The sequence below is a fragment of the Capra hircus genome, chromosome 19 (assembly GCF_001704415.2).
Source record: "Capra hircus breed San Clemente chromosome 19, ASM170441v1, whole genome shotgun sequence".
NCBI classification, from domain to species: domain Eukaryota; kingdom Metazoa; phylum Chordata; class Mammalia; order Artiodactyla; family Bovidae; genus Capra; species Capra hircus.
Genome location: NC_030826.1, coordinates 26,432,449 through 26,456,690, shown reverse-complemented (window position 1 = coordinate 26,456,690; position 24,242 = coordinate 26,432,449). Strand labels below are relative to the sequence as shown.

The 24,242-nt window shown below is 50.6% G+C and overlaps 2 protein-coding genes and 1 pseudogene across 7 annotated transcripts in view; 1 reads left to right on the top strand and 2 right to left on the bottom strand.

Moving 5' to 3' along the window:
• The window catches only part of PELP1 (proline, glutamate and leucine rich protein 1), a 48,346-nt gene that overhangs the window by 20,620 nt on the left and 3,484 nt on the right, over nucleotides 1–24,242 (bottom strand). Inside the window, exons 2-3 of one of the 4 annotated variants that reach the window (XM_018064497.1) lie at nucleotides 15,601–15,797; nucleotides 7,791–7,872 (exon numbers count right to left, since the gene is read on the bottom strand). Coding sequence is in view for 2 of the 4 variants with exons in the window: in XM_018064498.1 (XP_017919987.1) it covers nucleotides 143–391 (249 nt within the window). In the remaining 2 variants the exon portion in view is untranslated. Of the gene's footprint in view, nucleotides 1–142; nucleotides 430–7,790; nucleotides 7,873–10,664; nucleotides 10,845–15,600; nucleotides 15,798–24,242 lie in introns of those variants that run through there. The other 3 variants (XM_018064496.1, XM_018064498.1, XM_018064495.1) reach the window with 3 other exon arrangements.
• On the top strand, nucleotides 5,631–14,238 carry ARRB2 (arrestin beta 2). Of its 2 annotated transcripts, none has more exons than XM_018064524.1 (15): nucleotides 5,631–5,886; nucleotides 8,957–8,987; nucleotides 9,509–9,569; nucleotides 9,680–9,724; nucleotides 9,948–10,144; nucleotides 10,411–10,470; nucleotides 10,840–10,907; nucleotides 11,018–11,153; nucleotides 11,378–11,462; nucleotides 11,753–11,825; nucleotides 12,105–12,242; nucleotides 12,969–13,052; nucleotides 13,155–13,234; nucleotides 13,346–13,400; nucleotides 13,679–14,238. In XM_018064524.1, exons 1-15 carry the CDS (start codon nucleotides 5,864–5,866, stop codon nucleotides 13,770–13,772), a joined length of 1,230 nt encoding a protein of 409 aa, XP_017920013.1. In that variant the 5' UTR covers nucleotides 5,631–5,863; the 3' UTR covers nucleotides 13,773–14,238. The 2 variants fall into 2 exon arrangements, with proteins under 2 accessions (XP_017920013.1, XP_017920012.1); XM_018064523.1 differs by having other exon boundaries at nucleotides 13,313–13,400.
• On the bottom strand, nucleotides 19,528–20,509 carry LOC102178566 (annotated as a pseudogene). The gene has a single exon (XR_001919690.1). The product of XR_001919690.1 is annotated as a cytochrome c oxidase subunit 7C, mitochondrial pseudogene (transcript).

Here is a 24,242-nt window from a genome sequence, read left to right as displayed (position 1 = left end):
CTCGTCCAGATACCTGGATCCGCCTTCTGACTGCAGCTCTCCTTCCCTCTACCCGCCACTGCATGCAGCTATGATACCCCGGCGCAAAACAAGCTGAGCCAACCTACCAACAGGGCCGCAGACCTGCGGGCTACAGACTCACCTGGGCCCCGCCCACCGTCCCATGTAGCCGCAATAAGCACATGAGCCCCGGCAAATGTGGGGCCGAGCGGGCTGGGGGATGCACGGGAGCAACAGCGGACCCCGTTCGCGGCTGCAGCAACCCCGACACGCTCTCCAGCAGCATCAGGCGGAGACGGGGACCGGAGCCCACCGCCGAGAGACCGCCGGCCCCGCCGGGAACCGCAGCCGCGGAACCCGCAGAGGGCCCGCTGAGAACGGCTGCCGCCATCTTCAACTGGGCTCTAGTGGTGGCGTGGCGCGATGACGCAAACACACCGCGACGGATGTCTCGAGGGGACGGGTCGTGAGGAGGGGGCCCTGGTCCTGCGCTTTGGACTCCGCGCGCCTGCTGAGAGTGAGCATGCGCGGTGTGGAAGTGCCGGGACTCAAGGCCGGGCGGACGGGCCGGGTCGAGGACCGGCTGGGGGCGGGCCCGGTGGGGCTTAAAGAACACGTGGTCAGGACTAAAGGCGCCAGAATCCAAAAGCTAACCTTTAATGTAACGGAGCTCCTGGACACTTTCCATCCAGACATCACTGCTACCTAAGGAACTAGTCTCCTTGTCTGAAATCATAGACATTGTTAACTACATTCACAACGAGAGAAATGATACAATACACTCGCCTTGCAAAACAAATTCAAAGAAAGAGGGCATAAAGTTAAAAAATAGGAACTCACCCTCCACCTTTTCATACTGTTCATGGGGTTCTCAAGGCAAGAATACTGAAGTGGTGTGCCATTCCCTTCTCCAGTGGACCACTTTGGCCACCTGATGCAAAGAACTGACTCATTTGAAAAGACTCTGATGCTGGGAAAGATTGAGGGCAGGAGAAGGGGACGACAGAGGATAAGATAATTGGATGGCATCACCGACTCGATGGACATGGGTTTGGGTGGACTCCAGGAGTTGGTGATGGACAAGGAGGCCTGGCGTGCTGTGGTTCATGGGGTTGCAAAGAGTCTGACACGACTGAGCGACTGAACTGAACTGAACTGAAATGAACCCTCCACCTAAGTCTTTACCCCAGTAATGGACATACTTTCCTAATATTAGCCTATGCACAAACACATAAATACAGAGTTTATTTTCATTCCGTGCATTTAGGCCTTAAGCTGCTTAGAATTTAAGGTATGTGAAGTATCTAATGTTCTTCCCTAAATGGATAGCCAATTGTCCCAACTCTATCTAGTGAATCTGCCATTAGTTCTCCATGGGCTTGAAGTAACACCACGTTAGACTGTGTGTGCATGCTCAGTCGCTTCAGTCCTTCCAGTCGTGCACTCTTTGTGACCCCAGGGACCACAGCCAGCCAGGCTCCTCTATCCATGGAATTTTCCCAGCAAGAATACTGGAATAGATTGCCATGCTCTCCTCCAGGGGATCTTCCCCACCCAAGGATACAACCTGAGTCCCTGCACTACAGGCGGGTTCTTTACCCCTGAGCAGCGGAGGAAGCCCCCACGTGGGTCTATATCTGGACACGATTCTGCTTCACTGCTACATTTATTATGGTTGCACCCATAACACTATTTTCATTATAATAAACTGGTAAGATAAATGCCCACTCTACTCCAGTTTTTCAGAATTTTCCTCACTACACTTGAAAGTTGATTCTTTTTATTATGTTTAAAATTTGGTTCCCTTCCAAAAAAGTCTCATTGCTATTTTGATATGGCATTAAACTTACAGACAATATGAGGAGAAATGATGTCTTTATAAAATGATGGTTTTTCCCACCACCATTATATGGTATAACTCTTTCATTCTTTCTGGCCTTCTTTAATATCCTCCTAAAGGGAGCATGTCATGCAAAGATGGGCTCAGTAAAAGACAGAAATGGTATGGACCTAACAGAAGCAGACAATATTAAGAAGAGGTGGCAAGAATACACAGAAGAACTGTACAAAAAAGATCTTCATGACCCAGATAATCACAAAGGTGTGATCACTCACCTAGAGCCAGACATCCTGGAATGCAAAGTCAAGTGGGCCTTAGGAAGCATCAGTACGAACAAAGCTAGTGGAGGTGATGGCATTCCAGTTGAGCTATTTCAAATCCTGAAAGATGATGCTGTGAAAGTACTGCACTCAATGTGCCAGCAAATTTGGAAAACTCAGCAGTGGCCACAGGACTGAAAAACGTCAGTTTTCATTCCAATCCCAAAGAGAGGCAATGCTAAAGAATGCTCAAACTACCACACAGCTGCACTTATCTTACAGGCTAGTAAAGTAATGCTCAAAATTCTCCAAGCTGGGCTTCGATAGTATGTGAACCATGAACTTCCAGATGTTCAAGCTGGATTTAGAAAAGGCGGAGAAACCAGAGATCAAACTGCCAACAACCGTTGGATCATCGAAAAAGCAAGAGAGTTCCAGAAAAACATCTATTTCTGCTTTCTTGACTATGCCAAAGCCAAAGTTTATTGTGGATCTCAATAAACTGTGGAAAATTCTTCAAGAGATGGGAATACCAGACCACGTGACCTGCCTCTTGAGAAATCTGTATGCAGATCAGGAAGCAACAGTTAGAACTGCACATGGAACAACAGACTGGTTCCAAATAGGAAAAGGAGTATGTAAAGGCTGTATACTGTCACCCTTATTTGTTTAACTTCTATGGAGAGTACATCATGAGAAACGCTGGGCTGGAGGAAGCACAAGCTGGAATCAAGATTGCCGGGAGAAATATCAATAACCTCAGATACGCAGATGACACCACCCTTATGGCAGAAAGTGAAGAGGAACTAAAGAGCCTCTTGATGAAAGTGAAAGAGAAGAGTGAAAAAGTTGGCTTAAAGCTCAACATTCAGAAAACGAAGATCATGGCATCCAGTCCCATCACTTCATGGCAAATAGATGGAGAAGCAGTGGAAACAGTAGCAGACTTTATTTGGGGGGGCTCCAAAATCACTGAAGATGGTGACTGAAGCCATAAAATTAAAATATGCTTACTCCTTGGGAGAAAAGTTATGACCAACTTAGACAGCATATTAAAAAGCAGAGACATTACTTTGCCGACTAAGGTCCGTCTAGTCAAGGCTATGGTTTTTCCTGTGGTCATGTATGGATGTGAGAGTTGGACTATAAAGAAAGCTGAGTGCCAAAGAACTGATGCTTTTGAACTGTGGTGTTGGAGAAGACTCTTGAGAGTCCCTTGGACTGCAAGGAGATCCAATCAGTCCATCCTAAAGGAAATCAGTCCTGAATATTCACTGGAAGGACTGATGTTGAAGCTGAAACTCCAATACTTTGGCCACCTGATGTGAAGAGCTGACTCATTTGAAAAGACCCTGATGCTGGGAAAGATTGAAGGCAGGAGGAGAAAGGGATGACAGAGTATGAGATAGTTGGATGGCATCACTGACTCAATGGACATGAGTTTGAGTAAACTCTGGAAGGTGGTGATGGACAGGGAGGCCTGGTGAGCTACAGTCCACCACATCGCAGAGTCGGACATGACTGAGCGACTGAACTGAACTGAAAGTTGTCTTTACATTCGTATTTTTTTAACACAGTAGCTGTAATGCCATGCCAGTCACAGCCTTTCAGTTCCAAAATCACCTTAGATATATAGCAATATAGATCTCATTATCTTCTGGTCATGACCCTTTGACATAAATGATTCATGAGTCCAAAAGAAATGTACCAGCTAAAGCTTGAAAAGGGTGAAGGGTGAGTTTAGAAGGGTAGGAGAACTGGAGGTGGGAGGTGGCAGCTGATAAGGCCTGCTGCTGCTGCTGCTGCTGCTAAGTCGCATCAGTCGTGTCAGACTCTGTGCGACCCCATAGACGGAAGCCCACCAGGCTCCTCTGTCCCTGGGATTCTCCAGGCAAGAACACTGGAGTGGGGTGCCATTGCCTTCTCCGGGTAAGGCATGCATTTGACCTTAAAGATGATCTCAGAGACTTGTGTACATTACTTTTTGTTGCAAAGAAAAGTGGAGAAGAATGAAGTCAGTTCATTTGGGGAAGATGAGGGAATATGGGAAAACAGATGGAAGGAGGAGAATACCTTAGCTTCTTAAGTCCAAAATGTCCATCATTCATCATCCTCCCCCAGTCTGCTCAATTTTGCCCTAGAAATGACTCTTCAGCCTGGTTCCCCTTCTCCCTTCCATTCTATTGTTCATCTCTCTCCTTGATTAGTTTCAGTCTATGACAGTGTGCCCCACTCCCTTCACCCTCCACACTGCCCAGAATTGTCTTCCTAAAGGAGAAGTCTCATCATGCCACTCCACTCCTTGCCTTAGAGAGCGGATCCACTACTGGATCCACGTGTCCTCCTCCAGGGGAGGCTCCTGGCTCATTTCTTTAGCTGCTGAGCTGCTCCTGCTCAGTCATGTCCGACTCTTTTATGATCTCATGGACTGTAGCCTGCCAGGCTCCTCTGTCCATGGGATTTTCCAGGCAAGACTACCAGAGTGGGTTGTCATTTCCTACTCCAGGGGATCTTCCCGACACAGGGATCGAACCCACATCTCCTGCATTGGTAAGTGGATTCTTTACCACTCCATCACCTGGGAAGCCTCATTCCTTTACCTGCTATACAAAATCCTTCACACCCTGTTCCAGTCATCCTCTCCAGCCTTCTCTCTCCTGCCCTCTACTCCCACAAACACCTCATTATAGGATATGCCTTGCTTTTCTCTGTCTTTGGAATACCCTTTCTTAACTTCTGCCCACACTTCAGAAAGATTATCCTCAAACGTGCCCTCCTCTGGACAGCCTGCTCTGCCTCCATCCCTCCCCAGCCAAGCTCTGGGAGTCACTTTGTCTTCTGAGTCATACCTCTATTATAGCATTCCTGGAATCATAATATCTCTTCATATGTCTCCTCAACCATACGAGGAAGGCAGGGGTGATGTTAATTCATGTCTGAGTTCCCATTGCCTAGTATAGTAATTAGCACAAAATAGACATGGATAGATGTATGGACGGATGTATGCATGAATGGATGTTAACTTCGATGAATGGATGGAGAAGAGTAGTAAGAGAATTTCGAAGTAACCCTGCGAAGATCAAAGAGAGACACCAGAGGGAGCTGACACACCACAATAAAGAAGTGGGAGGGAGGGCCAAAGACGGCTACAGGCTCTTGGGTGAGCGGCGCGCAATAGGCGAGCATCTCGCAACTGGAACCGCTCACCACCTGTGCATCCCCTTATCCTCCTTCCTAGACTGTGTTCGAGCTCACCCACTGCCCCCACCACCCCCCTAGCCTCCAACGCCACCGAGAAAGCAAACAAAGGGGAGGAAACCCCTGCAGGGTGCTTGATGCAGGGAGCCAATCAGAATGCTTTAATCTCTTGGAAGGCGGGCGCCTCCTTTTGAGGGGGCCCAGTCAGTTCCTAAACGGGTGCGGAGGGGCGGAGAGATGGGCGGGAGTAGCAGGGTGTAGAGACCGCGCGCGGGGAGGGATCCCTCCGCAGGGGTGAGTGGAGGGCGGAGGGGGGCGGGCGGAGCCAATCACCGCGCGTGCCTGTAAGGAGAGGGAGGGCAGTGCCGTGGCGCGCGCAATACGGGCTGACGCATCTGGACTCCGTTCTCCAGATCCAAGTTGGGAGGGGGGAAGGAGAGGCGGGGGTAGTGGAGAGAGCGCGGGGGCGCGCGTGCGCAGTGGCGCGGGGAGGAGCAGGGACCTGGCAGCGGGCTAGGAGGCTGTGAGCTATCCGCGAACCGGGCGGGCGGCGGGCGCGCGCACCATGGGGGAGAAACCCGGGACCAGGTAAGAGAGGTGGGGCCATTCGGCGGGACGTGGACGGCGGCACCGGGCGGGTGCCGGGACGGTCCTCAGACAGGAACACCAGGGAGAAAATTCGGGGGCCGGACGCCTGGGTCCCTAGGGGACAGCCATCCGGGGCCGCACGCCTAGGTCCTCGAGGATAATGAGGGGAAGGCATGCCACAGTCCCTGCAGAAAGCGAGGGCTGAAGATCAAGAAACCTGCATCGGGCTTCTCGCAGAGATGTAGGGGGCCGGACGACTGGGTTCTCCGGTGCAGCCTGCGTTGCAGGGGCGGAGGAAGGAGCAGGTGGCCGGCCCAGAGGGGACGGGTGTGGGCAGACTAGGTGCCAGGGGCGGGATCCCCCGAAGACTCGTGCCCAGCCACTTGAAAGCCTCCTATCCAGTACCCCACAGGCAGTCAGACTGCCCCCACCGGCCCCAAGGGCCGGGTGGCTCTGCTTCCAAACTTCTGCTTTCCCCCGGGTTGCTAGGAGCAACAGCTTCATTTTGGGGGAGCAAAGAGTGCTTGACGACCCTCCCCAATTCTGGGCCTTATCCCTCTTCCCGTGAGTGAGGGGAGGCTGTATCTGCCCAGGGCACGCCATCCACTCCCCGGATGTTTTCTGTGCAATCGAGGCTCCTTCCTTCCACTGACACCCCGAGTTCTCTTTTTTGGTCTCTAGCAAAATCCACTTCCTGTTGTGACCCAACACCTCCGGGGGTGAATGCCTGAGTCTCTGGGGAGCAGGAGCAAGAGAGGGAAAAGATTAGGGCTATTTGCTTCTCTCCAGAGAGGATCAGGAATGGGGGCCTGGTTCTGAGCTGTCACTTGTTCTGCAAAACATTTTACCAGCCCCACAGCTCCCCACCCATAGAATAGGAAATCACAGGTTCCCGAACACCCAGTCGATTGATACTGGAGAGGTGATCAGAAGGAGGACTGGTGTCCTGGATTAGGGGTTAAACACAGCAAAAGGGGAAGTCGCTGACTTGAGGGAGGCCCCAGATTTCCGTTATGTGGTTCAGGGAGGGGGACGGATGGACCACACAGGGACTGCTGACTTGGCACAATTCCTCCCACCTCCATCAAATTCTGGGCCACAGGAAATGGAGAGAATAGCAGGAAGTGTGAAGGGGCATCTGCTTCTGCTGCCCCCTCACCCACTCGGCACCTCTCAGGTCACCCCAAAACTCCACCTTCTTGGCCAGCCTCACTATACACATGCTTGCTCCTCCCTAGCAGGCAGGAGGTTGGCTGGGTTAGGATCCAAAGGGCAGGTGCCCTGCAGCTGCTTCAGGGCAATTACTCCAGAACCACACTCCAGTTGTCCAACAGACTGTGGCTGTCCCAACCCTCTGCCAAGGACTCCTAATAGGAAGAAACACTGGGACAGAGAGGAAAACCAGAAGCAAAGGGGAGGGAGAGCTGAAGGCTGCCACAGCAGTCAGCCCCCAGGTGGGGACAAGAGATAGGGTGCTTATCCTAGTTCCCACCATACCAGTGTCTGCCCTCCTTTCCTCGATGGGGGTACCTGGGGGCCTCTGTACCCTATGCCTTATGGTCTTTGGATAGCTTGGCCTTCTGGGAAGAAGGGGCATGTGACTTTGTTACAGTGGATGGGCCAGGTGGCAGGATTTCAGTTTCTACTACCTGGGGACCCTTCCCGGGTATCACTGCTGAGGCAGAGTGGATTGGTAGGAGTAAGGTGGGGCAGCAAAGAACAGGCCCACAAGTGGCCAGGGCACAGGGGTTCCCAGACATCTCCCTATCCTCCCAGCAGTGGGTGGAGTCCAGGCTTAGACCATTTCAGCAACCAGAAAGCGGAATCTCCTTTACTCCAACAAACATAATGCCAAGAACAGAGGCAGGATAGTACAATCATTTAGTGATGAAGAGCCAGAGTACCTCTGTACCCGAATTCCACCATTTACACTCTCCGTGACCTCAGGCAAAATACTTGACCTCTCCTGGGCTTCAGTTTCCTCACCTGTAAAATAGGAATATTAGGACCTCCATCACTGGGTTGCTGAGAGCATTAAATGCAATCACACACCTGAAACACTTGGCACACCACAGGGCATGAACCATTCACCCAATAAATGTTAGGAAGCATCACGGCGTCTGGCTTATGGCTGCAACTATGCTGGGGATGCCTGAATCAGTAAGGCCTCTGTTGCTCACAGTCTAGTGAAATAGATGATACACAGCTAACTGCACATTATCACACTACATGTGTGCTAAGTCCAGTTCTTTGTGACCCCATGGACTGCAGCCCACCTGGCTCCTCTGTCCATGGGATTCTCCAGGCAAGAATACTGGAATGGGTTGCCATGCCCTCCTCCAGGGGATCTTCCCGGCCCAGGGATCGAACCCTTGTCTCTTACATCTCCTGCATTGGCAGGCGGGTTCTTGACCACTAGCACCACTTGGGAAGCCCTATCACAGTACAGGTAAAGCATAAACAAGGTGTGACAGAAACCCCAAAAAAGGGAGTGACTAGAGTGGGGCTGGATCTACTTTCTAAAGGAGGTGACATCTGAGCTGGGCCTTGAAAGACAAATAACATTTTAAGCTGCTGAGATCAGAGACAGGGACAGTTGGAGGTTAATGGAGAGTAGGGTCACACTTAGAAACCTCCCATAATAGAAACCAATTTAGAGCCACTGCTCTTTCCAGTATTCCAGCTCTTGTGGGAGGTGGAGACCAGAGATGGAAAGAGGGAGAGGTCTTATACAGACAACCTGCAGCCTGCCCATTCAGGTCCCCCTGGAGGAGATCCTCTGGGAAGAGCCTGAGCAGTTCCTCTGGCAGCTGGAGGCCATTACCAGGGGAGGAGGGAAACTACTGAGGGTGGAGCAAGGGGGCTGCCATGCTGGTAGTATTAAGGACTTGTGGTTACCTGTCCTTCTGGGGAGAAGTGGGACGGGGTAGGGCTGGGTAAAGCCCCAAAGCCTACAGGTGGGAATCTCGGGTGAGCTCTGCCTTCTCGGGCAAGGGAGGGACGAGGTCCTGGCACCGGGGTCCCTGCTGAGTCTGAGGCAGGCAGTGGGTTTCCCTTTCTGTTTTGTTAGGGTCTTCAAGAAGTCGAGTCCTAACTGCAAGGTGAGTCTCCCACAGCGCTTCCCCTCCCGACCCTCCCTGGGCCCTCACAAGGCCCGGCCTGCCCCTAGACGATCCCCAACCCCAAGCTCCCCACTTCCTGTGACAGCTAAGAGCCGACTTCCTTCCCTCCTGAAGCCCCTGGCCGCAAAGGCCTAAGCCAGCCACAGGGCTGGGTGGGGACAGGCTGGGGTCCTAAGTGAGACTCAGGGGGAGGGGCCAGAAGCCCAGGCCTGGAGGCATCTGGTAAGGCTCTCTAACTGCCTGCCTAGGGCCAGGTTCTCTTGGACACACAAACACACCCACCCACCTGGAACCTGTATTAGGGAGCAGTTTAAAAGCCTCAAGTTCAGCTAGTCAGGGGAAAGCCCACCACTCTCCTCTTGCAACCCTATAAAAACCCAGAGAAACTCCTTCAGAGACCCCCAGCCTGGGAGGCCCAGGGGCAGGTCAGTCACTTTTGAGGGCTCTGAAGCCCTGCCAGCCCCCTACCCAGTCTTCCTGTGACCCTTCTGCGTCCTTAGCTCACGGTGTACCTGGGCAAGCGGGACTTTGTGGACCACCTGGACAAAGTGGATCCTGTAGGTAAGAGTGCCCAGAAGGGAGCATCATGTCCCCCGAGATGGGAGGCAGTTCCTGGGCCCAGGAATGGAGGGGCCCTGACAGGAACTGCACTCCTGTGTCCCCTTCCCCAGATGGCGTGGTGCTAGTGGACCCGGACTACTTGAAGGACCGCAAAGGTACCGGCCCTGAGGCCAAGGGCCTGAGGGAAGGGAGTCAGGAAGGTGGGGTTGGCACTGAGATGCGCCCCAAGGAGACAGGTGGGGAGCTGAGGCGAAAGCCAGGAGCGGGGTGAGATTCAGGCTCGTGCTATGCTGCTGAGAAAGGAGCAGCTGCTGCTACGAACTGGGGGGACTTTGGGAGGGGGGCTCCTGACCACCCCGCCTTGCCCTCCCTTGCTAGTGTTTGTGACCCTCACCTGCGCCTTTCGCTATGGCCGTGAAGACCTGGACGTGCTGGGCTTGTCCTTCCGCAAAGACCTGTTCATCGCCAACTACCAGGCCTTCCCCCCAACGCCAAACCCACCCCGGCCCCCCACCCGCCTGCAGGAGCGGCTGCTGAGGAAGCTGGGCCAGCATGCCCACCCCTTTTTTTTCACAGTGAGGATGCCCCCACCCTCTGCAGAGCAAGGGGTCCGGGACTGTGTTGGGGGCAGGGGTGAGGCACCTGTTACAAGAAGGTCTGGGAGTAACACTGTGGGACCCCCAGATCCCTTCAGGGTCACCCTGCACTCCTAGCCTCTCTGCCTCCTCCCTGGGGCCCCCTCTGTTTTCCTTTCTCATCCCCAGGAGTCCTCCAGCCTCTTAAGTTGAGGGGAAGATCTGGGGACTTTCTGGAAGAACTGAACTCTTTTCCTCTGCCACAGATACCCCAGAACCTGCCCTGCTCCGTCACCCTGCAGCCAGGCCCAGAGGACACAGGAAAGGTACGGGAGGAAGAGTCCAGCAGGAGCCAGGGGCACACCTGAGGCGGGCTGGGGTGCTGAGGAGACATCAGGGGGGGACTCAGGGCAGGGAAATATGCCCCGTGGTGGTGGCCCTATGGAATGGGTGCTGTCCCCTGTGCCCGTGCAATACTGCCTCCTGCTCTTGACCTGCTCATAAGGGTAGAAGGGCTCACCTTGCACAGCCAAGACCGAGCCCAGGCAGGAGCCAGGCCTCAGGGAGGCAGAGGCGGGAGACCCAGGCCCTAGGCTCCTCAGACCAAGAGTCCTTGCCCAAGGCCAGGGAAGCAGGAAGGAAGGGAGTGGTGGCAGGGACCTTGTGTAAGATGTGACCTTTTCTACCCCCTTGAGGCCTGCGGGGTAGACTTTGAGATTCGAGCCTTCTGCGCCAAATCACTAGAAGAGAAAAGCCACAAACGGTGAGGGAAGCAACCTCCCCTTGGGCCTGACCCGGACCCCTGTGGAAGGTGGGAACCAGTGTCTGACCCTCTGAAGACTGACCCTCTCACCGCTCACCCCCTGCCCCCAGGAACTCTGTGCGTCTGGTGATCCGAAAGGTGCAGTTTGCCCCAGAGAAACCCGGCCCCCAGCCTTCAGCCGAAACCACACGCCACTTCCTCATGTCTGACCGGTCCCTGCACCTTGAGGCTTCGCTGGACAAGGAGGTGGGGTGGTGATGCACGTGCTGCAGTGCAGGCCCTGGGGGGAGGGCTGGAACCACAGGGCAGGATGATGTTTTCAAAGGAGGCCACCTTAGCTGAGGGTGGGCTTGGGTACAGGCTGGGAGGAGGCCCAACCCTGTGTGTGTGTGGCCGGGGTGAGGAGGGAGGCATGCTAATAACAGGACCAGTGAAAACACCCAATTAACCTGACCCCCTCCCCTCAAAAGCTGTACTACCATGGGGAGCCCCTCAATGTCAATGTCCACGTCACCAATAACTCCACCAAGACTGTCAAGAAGATCAAAGTCTCTGGTAGGAGGTGGGGGTTGGAAGGGGGCCTTATGGTGGTCGGCGAGGCGGTGGGGTGGGCGGTTTCTGCCAACGTGGCCTCAAGCATCAGCTCAGCCCCAGGACAGAGCCCAGTTTGGGAGACCCACAGGGCTCAAAGACCTCAGGTTGTCTGTCCCGGGATGAAATGGAGGGGCAGTGAGGGTCCTCCGAGGGGCCGGGGCAGTGATGGCCTGGGGCCTAGGTCTGGAGCTAAGTAGGGGGTTGTCTGTACCCCATGCCCCGGCTTGGCACCCGGCCCCTTCCCCCCACAGTGAGACAGTACGCCGACATCTGCCTCTTCAGCACTGCCCAGTACAAGTGTCCCGTGGCTCAGGTCGAACAAGAGTGAGTAGCAGAACAGCCCTGGGAAGGGTGGGCCCTGGGAACATGGAGACGTGGGTGGTTCTTCTCAAACTGTTTCAACTTACAAGGGCATTCCCTCCAGTCTGAGGGTGGCTCTGAGCTGCCCGTTTTCTTGAGCAGCTTGAGCCAAAACCTACTCCTTGTGACCCGTGCCCACAGAGAGGAGGGGCTGGTGATGCGGGAGAGGTCGCTGGGGGTGGGAACTGCCCCCTTGCCCCGCCTGCCCCCTCAGAGTCTCCCTCTCTTGTCCCCACCCTGCAGTGACCAGGTGTCACCCAGTTCCACGTTCTGTAAGGTGTACACCATAACCCCCCTGCTCAGCAACAACCGGGAGAAGCGCGGCCTCGCCCTGGATGGGAAGCTCAAGCACGAGGACACCAACCTGGCGTCCAGCACCATGTGAGGGGGAGTCGGCAGGGAGGGGGGCTGGCTGCAGCGCAGGAAACTAGACACCCATTCTGTGCGGCTGTGTGCCAGGTTCTGTCCCCGGGGCCAGGGCTCTATCACTGAACAGATCCCAAACACCTCTCCCGTTCTCAGAGGGAGGCCAGACAAATCAGATATAGGACAGAATGTGTAGTGTGTTTAGTGACAGGTGTTAAGGAGAAAAAGCAAGGCCGACATGGGAGATATAAAGGGGAGGGTGGTAGGAGGGATGGGGAGGCCTGATCCAGAGGTGGATTCTGGGTGAAGACGCCAAGGGAGTATGTCATGTGGATGTACAGGGCAGGAGCGCTCCAGGCAGAGGGTACCGCAGGCACAAAGACCCTGAGGTGGACCACCCAGGTGTCTGAGGCAGGCCCTCTAGGGGCAACAGCTTCATAAAGTAGGGGCTGGATTTCACCCCTCCCCACCCCTCTGTACACGACCACACACAGCAAGCCTTGGAGGCCAGCCTGAGAGCTGGAAGTGGGGTCAGAGGGCTGATGGAGAGCAGGACAGTGCAGGGTGGCTGGGCTGTAAGGACTTGGGCTTTTACTGAGAGAGCGATGAGAAGGACCACAGCAGGGTACTATACGTGACATGACCATGCTGGTATCTGTAGTCCTGCCTCCTCATGGGGGCCCCGGGGTGGGCAGTGGGCAGAGCAGTGGGCTCTGGTCCAACCCCTTCCCCCAACTGCAGCGTGAAGGAGGGTGCCAACAAGGAGGTGCTGGGGATCCTGGTGTCCTACAGGGTCAAGGTGAAGCTGGTGGTATCTCGAGGCGGGTGAGTGCTGGGCTGGGGGGAGCCTGGGGGTGGGGTGGGGCGCAGGGGTTTCCTCTGGCTCTGCACTATCATCTCTTCTTGCCACCTCTCCCCCAATCCCAGGGACGTCTCAGTGGAGCTACCTTTTGTTCTCATGCACCCCAAGCCCCATGATCACATCGCCCTTCCCAGGCCCCAGTCAGGTGAGCCTGCCACCCACCCAAGCCCACAAAGGGAGGGTCTGAAGCAAGGCCAGCGGAGAGGAAAGCTGGTCCTTTTAGTACCCACCCACCCCTCGGCTCTCCTCCCCTCAGCTGCTCCTGAAACAGATGCCCCTGTGGACACCAACCTCATTGAATTCGATACCAAGTAAGAGTGCCCCACCCCTTCAAGCGTTGACTCTCTGGACAGATTCCTGTAACATTCAGATCTACCCTATTTTTCCCTTTGGGAGGCGGGATGGTTGAAGCATCCAATTGAGAGGACTTAGGCTGAGCTGCCAACTACCACCCCTTCTCTGTCCCTTCTGCAAACATCTCCAGTCCCAAGGCTGCTCTGGCCGGTGCCTCTGTCTCTGGGAGGGGAGGGGACTGGGAGGTGGAGGAGGCTTAGGGCCCCCACCTCACCCCCTCCTCTCTACCACCAAGCTATGCCACAGACGACGACATTGTGTTTGAGGACTTTGCCCGACTGCGGCTCAAGGGGCTGAAGGACGAGGACTACGACGACCAGTTCTGCTAGGAAGGGAGGCTGGAAGAAGGGAGTGGATGGCAGGGGCGGGGGGGCAGGTGGAGGCAGGACCAAGACCCCCACTGTCACTGAGGGGGATCCCAGTCCCTCTTCCCTTCCCCTCCACCCAGCGGCTTCCTCGACCAACGCCCCGCCCCACTCCCCCACCCCCCACCAGATACGCACTGGACCCAGCTCTTGTGGAACATGGGCATTAATTTTTTGACTTCAGCTGTGCTTCCCCAATCCCCCAGTGGGTGGCAAGCTGTGTTCACACCTCAATTTTTTGGAGGGGGAGCCGAAGAGGAGTGACAATAGGAAAAGAGGGGGAAAGCACTCCCACATTCAACCTCACACCTACACCCCCTCCTGTCACTCTCTCTGCCTCCCATTCCTTCAGGATGAGACCCTTTGGGGGGCAAGACCACTTCATTGTTTCTGAGCATAAAGAAGAAAATAAACCTTTTAATAGGCCAGAGTGCGTGTGTTTTCTGAGCAGCGTTTAAGGAGTGCATCGTGTGCTCATCCGTGACTGTCAGCTGTGGGTGAGACTCAGTCCCTTCTCTGCACCCACGTGGCACCTGGCCCACAGGCTGTCAATAAACATTTATGGAATGGCTGAACTGTACCTGTGCCCCAAGGTGAACACAGAAACTTGGTCAGTCCCGACTCAAAGGCAGTTTGATAAAACCACAGAGCAAACTCTCTCATTTACAGAGGGAATAGCAACTCACTTTCCCGCAGACTAGATGCTTGTGGGAGGTGGGCAGGGCAGCCCTGTCCCTGTCGGGGCTAACATACACGACCACGGGGTGACCTGTTGTGACTGAGCTGTTTCCACTGCTCCGTGTGGCTGCTCCCACTGTCTGTTCCTGGGGCTTGGCGGGGCCACAGCTGCAGGCAGAAGCCACACGACTGACATCTCTGTGGAGCCTGGTACTTACACTGTCACACAGAAGCTGAGGCTTCAGGCAGCCAAAGGCAGTCATGCTGCTGTGGACAAGTCCCAAGAAGCTACAGCCCACCACTGTCCCTCTGACGCTCGTCGGGGACTCCCAGAGGCTGGGCCCAAGGCCCTGGCTGGGCTGGAGGGAGGCAGTGATACTCCTGACATCCCTCACCCCCACCACCCACTCCCACTCCTGCAGTCCAACCTTCCTTTTTCTCTTAAGGCTCATTCATTCGTGCCATGAACCATCTTGATTTAAATCCCCATCAGGTGCTAAGCATAGCACAGGGATGGCAGTGATCAAAACAAACTTGAAATCATTACAGTATCTGCTCCAAAGCAGAAACACAGCAGCTAGGAAGCTCTGACTGAGGCGAGGGCTGGAGACTGCTCTCCCTGGAGGTGGTGGTGACCTTGGAACAGAGCCCTGGAAGATGAGGAGGAAGCCAGTATCCCAGGCAACAGCAACACCATGTGTGAGGGCAGCGGGAACAGAGCACATTTCAGAGGCTGAAAGAGGCCAGAGGGACTGGGACAGAGACATCCAGGGGCAAAGCAGTTCCAGATGAGGCCGGTGAGGCAATGGGGCCCCTCCTACCAGCATTTAGTGGCTCAGTGGTAAAGAATCCGCCTGCCAATGCAGGAGATGCGGGTTCAATCCCCGGGTTGGGATGATCCCTCTGGAGGAGGAAATGGCAACCCATTCCAGTACTCTTGCCTGGAAAATTCCATGGACAGAGGAGCCTGGCGGGCCGCAGCTCACGGGGTCAGTCAGTCACAGAGTCAGACAACGGCAGAGCATGCAGGCATGCACAGGCTCATGGAGCCGAATCAAGTCACGGCTTACCCACAGGCTTTTCATGCCCCCAGAATGCCAGGGACCTTTCTTACCTCTCCACAGGAGCAGTCTATTTGCACACCCTGGTCTTCTTCACACGGAGGAACCGCCACCATCCCTCTGACTCCAGAAACCTGCTCCTTGACCTCGGAGCTCTTGGCCTGTGGACCTCACAGCTTTTCAGGTGAATCCGAATCCTCTGGGGTGCACGATAAAGACACAGAGTCCTAGGCTTCCACCTTTCCCGATTCTGATTCATTTGGTCCCAGGAAGAATCCATGAATCAGGATTTTGAATTAGAACACAGTTTGAGAAACAAGGCCTTTTTCCTTTTAGCTTAAAAACATTTCTAATGCTTTTAAGAAAGTGAAACATGCACATAGTTAAAAAAAAATCTGCAGGGAAGAGAAGCCTCCCTCCTGCCCTTGACCCCCAGCCTCCCATTCCTCATTCCCAGAGGCAGCCAGTATCACCAGTTCCTTGATTATTCTTCCAAAGACATTCTTCAGACACAGTCATACCCATATAACCTATATTTCTCCCTTATTTTAAATACAGATAACAGCAAACAGTTAGAACTGGACATGGAACAACAGACTGGCTCCAAATAGGAAAAGGAGTATGTCAAGGCTATATATTGTCACCCTGCTTATTTAACTTCTATGCAGAATACATCATGAGAAACGCTGGGCTAGAGGAAGCACAAGCTGGAATCAAGATTGCCGGGAGAAATATCAATAACCTCAGATATGCAGATGACACCACCCTTATGGCAGAAAGTGAAGAGGAACTAAAGAGCCTCTGATGAAAGTGAAAGAGGAGAGTGAAAAAGTTGGCTTAAAGCTCAACATTCAGAAAATGAAGATCATGGCATCCGGTCCCATCACTTCATGGCAAATAGATGGGGAAACAGTGGAAACAGCAGCTGACTTTATTTTGGGGGGCTCCAAAATCAGGGTAGATAGTGATTGCAGCCATGAAATTAAAAGATGCTTACTCCTTGGAAGAAAAGTTATGACCAACCTAGACAGCATATTAAATAGCAGAGACATTACTTTGCCAACAAAGATCCATCTAGTCAAGGTTATGGTTTTTCCAGTGGTCATGTATGGATGTGAGAGTTGGACTATAAAGAAAGCTGAGCACAGAAGAATTGATGCTTTTGAATTGTGGTGTTGGAGAAGACTCTTGAGAGTCCCTTCAAGGAGATCCAATCAGTCCATCCTAAAGGAGATCAGTCCTGGGTGTTCATTGGAAGGACTGATGTTGAAGCTGAGACTCCAATACTTTGGCCACCTGATGTGAAGAGCTGACTCATCTGAAAAGACCCTGATGCTGGGAAAGATTGAGGGCAGGAGGAGAAAGGGATGACAGAGGATGAGATGGCTGGATGGCATCACCGACTCAATGGCCATGAGTTTGGTTGGATTCTGGGAGTCGGTGATGGACAGGGAGGCCTGGCGTGCTGCGGTTCATGGGGTCTCAAAGAGTCGGACATGACTGAGAGACTGAACTGAACTGAACAGCATACTATGCACTCTTCTACCCCTGGCTTTTTTCCCTTAATCATGCAACTAGAAGAACATTCCTTTAGCAACCCATATACACCTATCTCATTCTTTATCTCATTTCTTTATAGTTTGGTTGCATCAAGCCTTAGTTGTGGCACACGGGCTCTTAGTTGCAATACATGGGGTTTAGTTGCCCTGTAGTATGTGGGATCTTAGTTCCCTGACCAGGGATCAAACTTGCGCCCCCTACACTGGAAAACAGATTCTTAACCATTGGGCCACCATGGAAGTCCCTAGATCTCCCTCATTGCTTTAAAGAGTCGCCTGGCTTCCATTGCCTAGATGTCATTTACTTTTCAGTTGTCTATCAGTGAACATGAAGGATGTCCACTCTTACTAATTCAAACACTATTACAATAATTATCCTTGAAGATATGTCTTTTTTCACATGCAAAGTGCATATGTAGAACAAACTGTTAAAAGTAGAATTGGTGGGGGAATTCCCTGGGTGTCCAGTGGTTAAGACTCCTCGCGCTTTCACTGCTAAGGGTCCGCTTTCAATCCCTGGTGGGGGAACTAAGATCCCACAAGCCGCAAAACACGACCAAAAAGAAAAAGTAGAATTGCTGGGTCAAAGAGGGTGAGCATCAATACTATATATAAAAGAGATACCCAACAAGGACCTAATGTATAGCACAAGGAACACATTCAGTATCTTGTAATAACCTAATATAAAGGCAAAGAATCTGAACAAGTATATAGAGGCTTCGTAGGTGACACAGTGGTAAAGAATCCACCTGCCAATGCAGGAGATATAGGTTCAATCCCTAGGTTGGGAAGATCCCCTGGAGAAGGAAACAGCAACCTGCTCCAGCACTCTTGCCTGGAAAATCCCACGGACAGAGGAGCCTGGAGCATTATAGTCCATGGGGTTGCAAAAAAAGTCAGACATGACTTAGCAACTAAACAACAAGGATATAAGAACTTCTCTTGTGGTGCAGGAAGTAGCCCCCCAAAAGTATACATACAAAAAAGTATATATGTATTTAAAGTATATACATATATAATTGAATCACTTTTCTGTACACCTGAAACTAACACATTATAAATCAACTACACTCCTATTAAAAAAAAATTTTTTTTAATGAGAGAATAAAGGGTGAGCATCTTTTCGACCCTTGGGTCAAGAAGCTTCCCTGGAGAAGGAAGTGGCAACCAAGTCCAGTATTCGTGCCTGGAGAATCCCATGGACAGAGGAGCCTGGTGGGCTACAGTCCCTGGGGTTGCAAGGAGTCAGACACAACTTTACCAACTAAAGAACAACAACAAAATTGTTGACTACATATTACAGTTTAAAAACCCATGAATTTTAAATTGTAATATGTAGTCAGGTACAATCATTTTTTTAAAATAGCTTCTTGGTTTTTTGTCACAAAACTTGCCCCTTTGGCTTTCTCACAATTTAACACTTTCTTTTCTTTCCAGATGAAACTTCAAGATCATCACATCAACCACCATCTCAGCAGCTTCAAATGTTCCTCCTTTCACAAAACCTACTCTCAAACCCCACCCTTGGCTCTGCCTAAGCAACACCTCACCCTTCTCCGCTCCAGCACGGGGTTGCTGAGGCACTGCCAGAGAAAAATCGCACAACCAGTTACTTGTTCATTCATCACATTTTTTTGGCCATGCTGAGCAGCATGTGGGATCTTAGTTCTTCTCACCAGAGCCCCCTGTGCTGGAAGCCCAGAGTCTTAACCACTGGACCGGGGACTGAACCACAAGTCCCTCAAGAAATATTTTTAACACATCCTAGGTGCCAACACCATGCTAAGCAATGGGTATGGATCTGGGCCACTACAAACTTTTGGCTTCTAACCTCAGCTGGGACCCTCAATACCTGATAACTACCAGTCCCCCTCCCCTCCATGTCCCTGGTCACCTCCTTTCTCCTTCTCCCACCCTACTCACTAATTTTCCAAACCTTTCTCACCTTCAGAGTGATTTCTCCCCCACTCTTCACAGAGATTAGACTCTAAGGGATAAATGAATCCCATCTCCTACCAACAAGCACTGACACTGTTTCTCCTACACCACATGCCTCTTCCCGGGCCAGGCTAATCCCTCCATCTGTGCTCAGATCACTCCCCTCCCAACTCCTCTGAGACACAGATTCAGCAAAACGGCCCCAGCTCTTCAACCTCTGCCTCTCTCTCTACTGATTCTTCCTCCATGGTAAGTAAACCTGCACAGGTCTCTTTCATTAAAGGAAGAAAGGGAGAGAAGAAGGAAGGACGGAAAGAAGGGAGAGAAAGAAAGAAAACCAAAGAAAAAAGCATTCCTCCATACTTGGGGCTCTTTCACAGTAAAGTATTTCTCAAGTTTTTCTTCTCTCACTTTTCTTTTTTTTTTTAATCAAATACATATTTAATTAAGAAACTAATAATGCAATATTACCCAAACAAAATGTAAGCACATGTTCAATTATCATGTTCCATATTTCAGAGAAGAGGCATTAAGGATTTATGCCATAAGTTTATTTACAAACATATCTAGGATGCTGAGTTCAAGGGACTGATCCTTTTAAGAGACTGCACCTCTTACTATGCTCCTCTTCCTATCTGTCTCATGGATTACTTTTTAAGCAGTTGGTGTCTTACTATAAAGAAAGGTGCAGCAAATCGAGACTCAAAGTACAAAGTCATCACAGCTAGTAACCTCCACTTGTTTTCCACTGAAAATGGTATATTCTTCCCTGGACCCTCCTCATAGTGGCTCCGACGAACCACAGAGGTTGTGAACCTCTGGATGCTCTGTCCCAACATAGCGCTGTTGGACGCTCTACAAAAGATCTAGAGACCGGAGGCAGAAGAAATGGCGGCTACAAACCTACGGCTCCTTGCCTCACGACCTTGCTCCTCTAACTGCAAGGATCGAAAGGGAAGATGGGAAATCTCTCTCTCACTTTTCATGTTGATTTAATTTTTACTTTCAAAGGTGTATACCCACACAGTGGAAGGAGTCAGATATAACTACGAGGCCTATCACAATAAAAAGTAAGCCCCTACCCTCTCTACAATTTCCTTCTTCTCACAGGCAACCACTCTCACCTCATCTAGATGTTTCTTTTGGTATTTACTCTGTATCTCCAAACAAGTTTATTTTGCTACTTCTTCATGCTTCCTGCCATGTAAGGTAGTCTGAGTCCCTTTCACCATCCCCACTGCTCCAGCATGGGATACTCTCTCAAGAGCACTCTGTCAACATTCAGGATTTATTGCAAATGTTACCTTGAGCTGCACTATGTGGTATATTCTGATTACCCTTCTCTACTTGTGCAACTGTTTCCCCTGAACAACTGTCATTTTTAAAAGTTGCTTATTCTCTGAATTTATCATTAATTCTGCACTATATTCTTCTCCAAAAAGAATCTATGTATCCTCTCAATTAATTCAAAACAAAACAGATGTGATCTCTGTCTCCTTGAAAAAAAAATCTCTCCAATTAGCCGTCTAACTTGGGTCTAACTCTAATCACCTCCTGAGAAGCATACTTGGGAGACAAACTTGAGACCCTGTACATATCAAAATGTCCTTATTCTGTCTTTGTTATTGACAGTTGTGCTGTTGTGACAGTCTAGATATCCCCCAAAATCTAATCTATTCTCCCATGGTGCTAGAAAAATATTGATAGTCAACCAGCTAAGTAAGGACTGGATTTCTCCAAACCCTGGAGCTGATGTGAGACCACATGACTGAGTTTTCTTCGAAGGAATGTGAGTAAAAATTACATGGGCCTCTCCCTAGCCAGAGAGACAGGTGTGCCTGTGCCTGAGACAGGTGTGCCTCCTCCATACTTTCTCTTCTGCCTTCCTGCCAGCTGCGACCCATGGATGGCAGCAATCCAGTTATGACACTGCAGACAGCAGTGCCCCAGAGCAGTGTTTCTCAATGTTTACTGTGCACACAGAGCATCTGGGGATCTTCAAACAGATGCTGATGCAGTGGGTCTTAGCAGGGCCTGAGAGTCTGCTTTTCTAACAAGCATCTATGTAATGCCAATCCTATGGCCTGAAAAAACAGATTTTTTAATTAATATATTTATTTGACTATGCCGTGTCTTAGTTGCAGCATGTGGGCTCTTTAGTTGTGGCATGTGAACTCTTAGTTGAGGCATGTGGGATCTAGTTCCCTGACCAGGGATCAAACCCTGGCCCCCTAAATTGGGAGTAAGGACTACTTAGCTACTAGACCACCAGGAAAGTTTCATGAAGACCATACTTTTGAGCATAAGAGCCTAAAGGATGGCAGAGCTGCACTGCTAGCCTTGGTCTCTGTCTGATTTGTGGAAAATACTGAACTACCCACAATGAACTGTTTTCTGAGAAAAAATTAAGTTCTGTTTGGTTGAACCACTGCATTTTTAGCCTGCCCAAAGCACAGCTTCAGTAGAGAACTGGAGGCTGGAAACCACTTTCCCCTAAAATGTTGAAGGCACTACTCCACTGGTGCAGACTGTTACTATTCAGAGGCTCAGTGCCATTCTGATTGCTGATCTGTTTTTTCTCCGGAAGCTTTTGCAAGACCTCCTTTTCTGAGACTAGTGATCTGACATTTTATGATGTGCCTTGATGCTAGTCACTTAATGAGCACTTTTCATCTGGAAACACACGTCTGTTCCTCCCCTTTACCTTGTTCTCTTACAGAATTTAAGTCCCTGGACTGATTCTCTAATTTTGTCACTTGCTCTTCAACCCTTTTGCTCAATGTATTCCTTCCCTTGTGGTTTTATTTTAAACTGCGTTTTCTTCCATTCAATCCTCTATTATAATGTGTGTGTGCTAACTTGCAAGTTGCTTCAGTCGTGTCCGACTCTTTGTGACCCTATGGACTGCAGCCTGCCAGGCTCGTCTGTCCATGGGTTTCTCCAGGACAAGAATACTGGTTGCCATGCCCTCCTCCAGGAGATGGAACCTGAGTTTCTTAAATCTCCCAAATTGGCAGGCAGATTCTTTACCACTAGTGCCACATGGGAAGCCCCAATCTCTCACCTAATAGGATCAATGTTTTTTTCCTTAAGTTTTACTCTTTGTTATCTAAGGTGCTTTTTTTCCCCCCCAGTATATTTGGTCTCTCTCTAACCTGAAGTTAGAAAGTTTCAGCAAACATCTGGAAATCCTTTGTTTTAGATCTTTCATCTTTCTTTTAAAAAATGCATATTCTTGTTTTAGTATTTATCTGGCTGCATCAGGCCTTACTGAGTTGGGCATATGGGATAGTTCATCATGGTGCGTGGGCATTTCATTGCAGCACGGAGCTACAGAGCTCATGGGCTCAGGAGTTGCAGCACACAGGCTTAGTTGCCCCATGACACGTGGGCTCTTAGTTCCAGATCAGGAATTGAACCCATGCCCTCAGTACCAGAAGGGTGATTCTTCACCACTGGACCACCAGGGAAGTCCCTGTCTGCTCATCTTTCGGGGGACATACTAAGAAGATGACTAGAAGATCTGAGGATACAGTTGGGACTTACAACTGTGGGTTTTACTGGCGGGTGATCCAGCTAACTGCTCTGTTGAAGAACCCCTGACATTAATACCCTTAGGTCTTTTCTCTGAATAGTCAAATTCCCCAGGTAAGAGTCTTCCAGCCTCTGACCTTGAAGGTATAAGCCTAGTTACCAGAGTTCTAGAAGCCACCACCCAGTAAATAACTTTCACTCAATCTCTGTCTTCAATACAATCATACCCAGGTACCCTCCATGAGAAAGACTCTGTTTTCCATCACTAACAAAGAAACCTCCAGCAATCTGATGAGTTGAGGGTAAGTAGTTGCTGAGACACATTAAATAAAGAAGGAGATGGGGGGGGGGGGGTCAGTTCAGTTCAGTTCAGTTCAGTCGTTCAGTCGCTCAGTCGTGTCCAACTCTTTGCGACCCCATGAACAGCAGCACGCCAGGCCTCCCTGTCCATCACCAACTCCCGGAGTTCACTCAAACTCATGTCCATTGAGTCGGTGATGTCATCCAGCCATCTCATCCTCTGTCGTCTCCTTCTCCTCCTGCCCCCAATCCCTCCCAGCATCAGTCTTATCAAATGAGTCAACTCTTCGCATGAGGTGGCCAAAGTATTGGAGTTTCAGCTTTAGCATCATTGGATTGATCTTTAGAATGGACTGGTTGGATCTCCTTGCAGTCCAAGGGACTCTCAAGAGTCTTCTCCAACACCACAGTTCAAAAGCATCAATTCTTCGGCACTCAGCTTTCTTCACAGTCTTAACTCTCGCATCCATACATGACCACTGGAAAAACCATAGCCTTGACTAGACGGACGTTTGTTGGCAAAGTAATGTCTCTGCTTTTGAATATGCTATCTAGGTTGGTCATAACTTTCCTTCCAAGGAGTAAGCATCTTTTAATTTCATGGCTGCAATCACCATCTGCAGTGATTTTGGAGCCCCAAAAAATAGTCTGCCACTGTTTCCACTGTTTCTCCATCTATTTCCCATGAAGTGATGGGACCAGATGCCATGATCTTCATTTTCTGAATGTTGAGCTTTAAGCCAACTTTTTCACTCTTCTCTTTCACTTTCATCAAGAGACTCTTTAGTTCCTCTTCACTTTCTGCCATAAGGGTGGTGTCATCTGCATATCTGAGATTATTGATATTTCTCCCGGCAATCTTGATTCCAGCTTGTGCTTCTTCCAGCCCAGCGCTTCTCATGATGTACTCTGCATAGAAGTTAAATAAGCAGGGTGACAATATACAGCCTTGTTACTTCAAATAATCCTCCTAATTTTAGTATTACCTACATTCCAGCTAAAATGGACTGGAATGGGTGAATTTAACTCAGATGACTATTATATCTACTACTGTAGGCAAGAATCCCTTAGAAGAAATAGAGTAGCCATCATAGTCAACAAAAGAGTCCGAAATGCAGTACTTGGACGCAATCTCAAAAACAACAGAGTGGTATGTCTGTTAAAAAAAAAAAAAAAAAAACACAACAGAATGATCTCTGTTCGTTTCCAAAGCAAGCCATTCAATATCACAGTAATCCAAGTCTATGCCCTGACCAATAATGCTGAAGAAGCTGAAGTTGAACAGTTCAAGACCTTCTAGAACTAATACCCAAAAAAGATGTCTTTTCATTACAGGGGACTGGAAGGCAAAAGTAGGAAGTCAA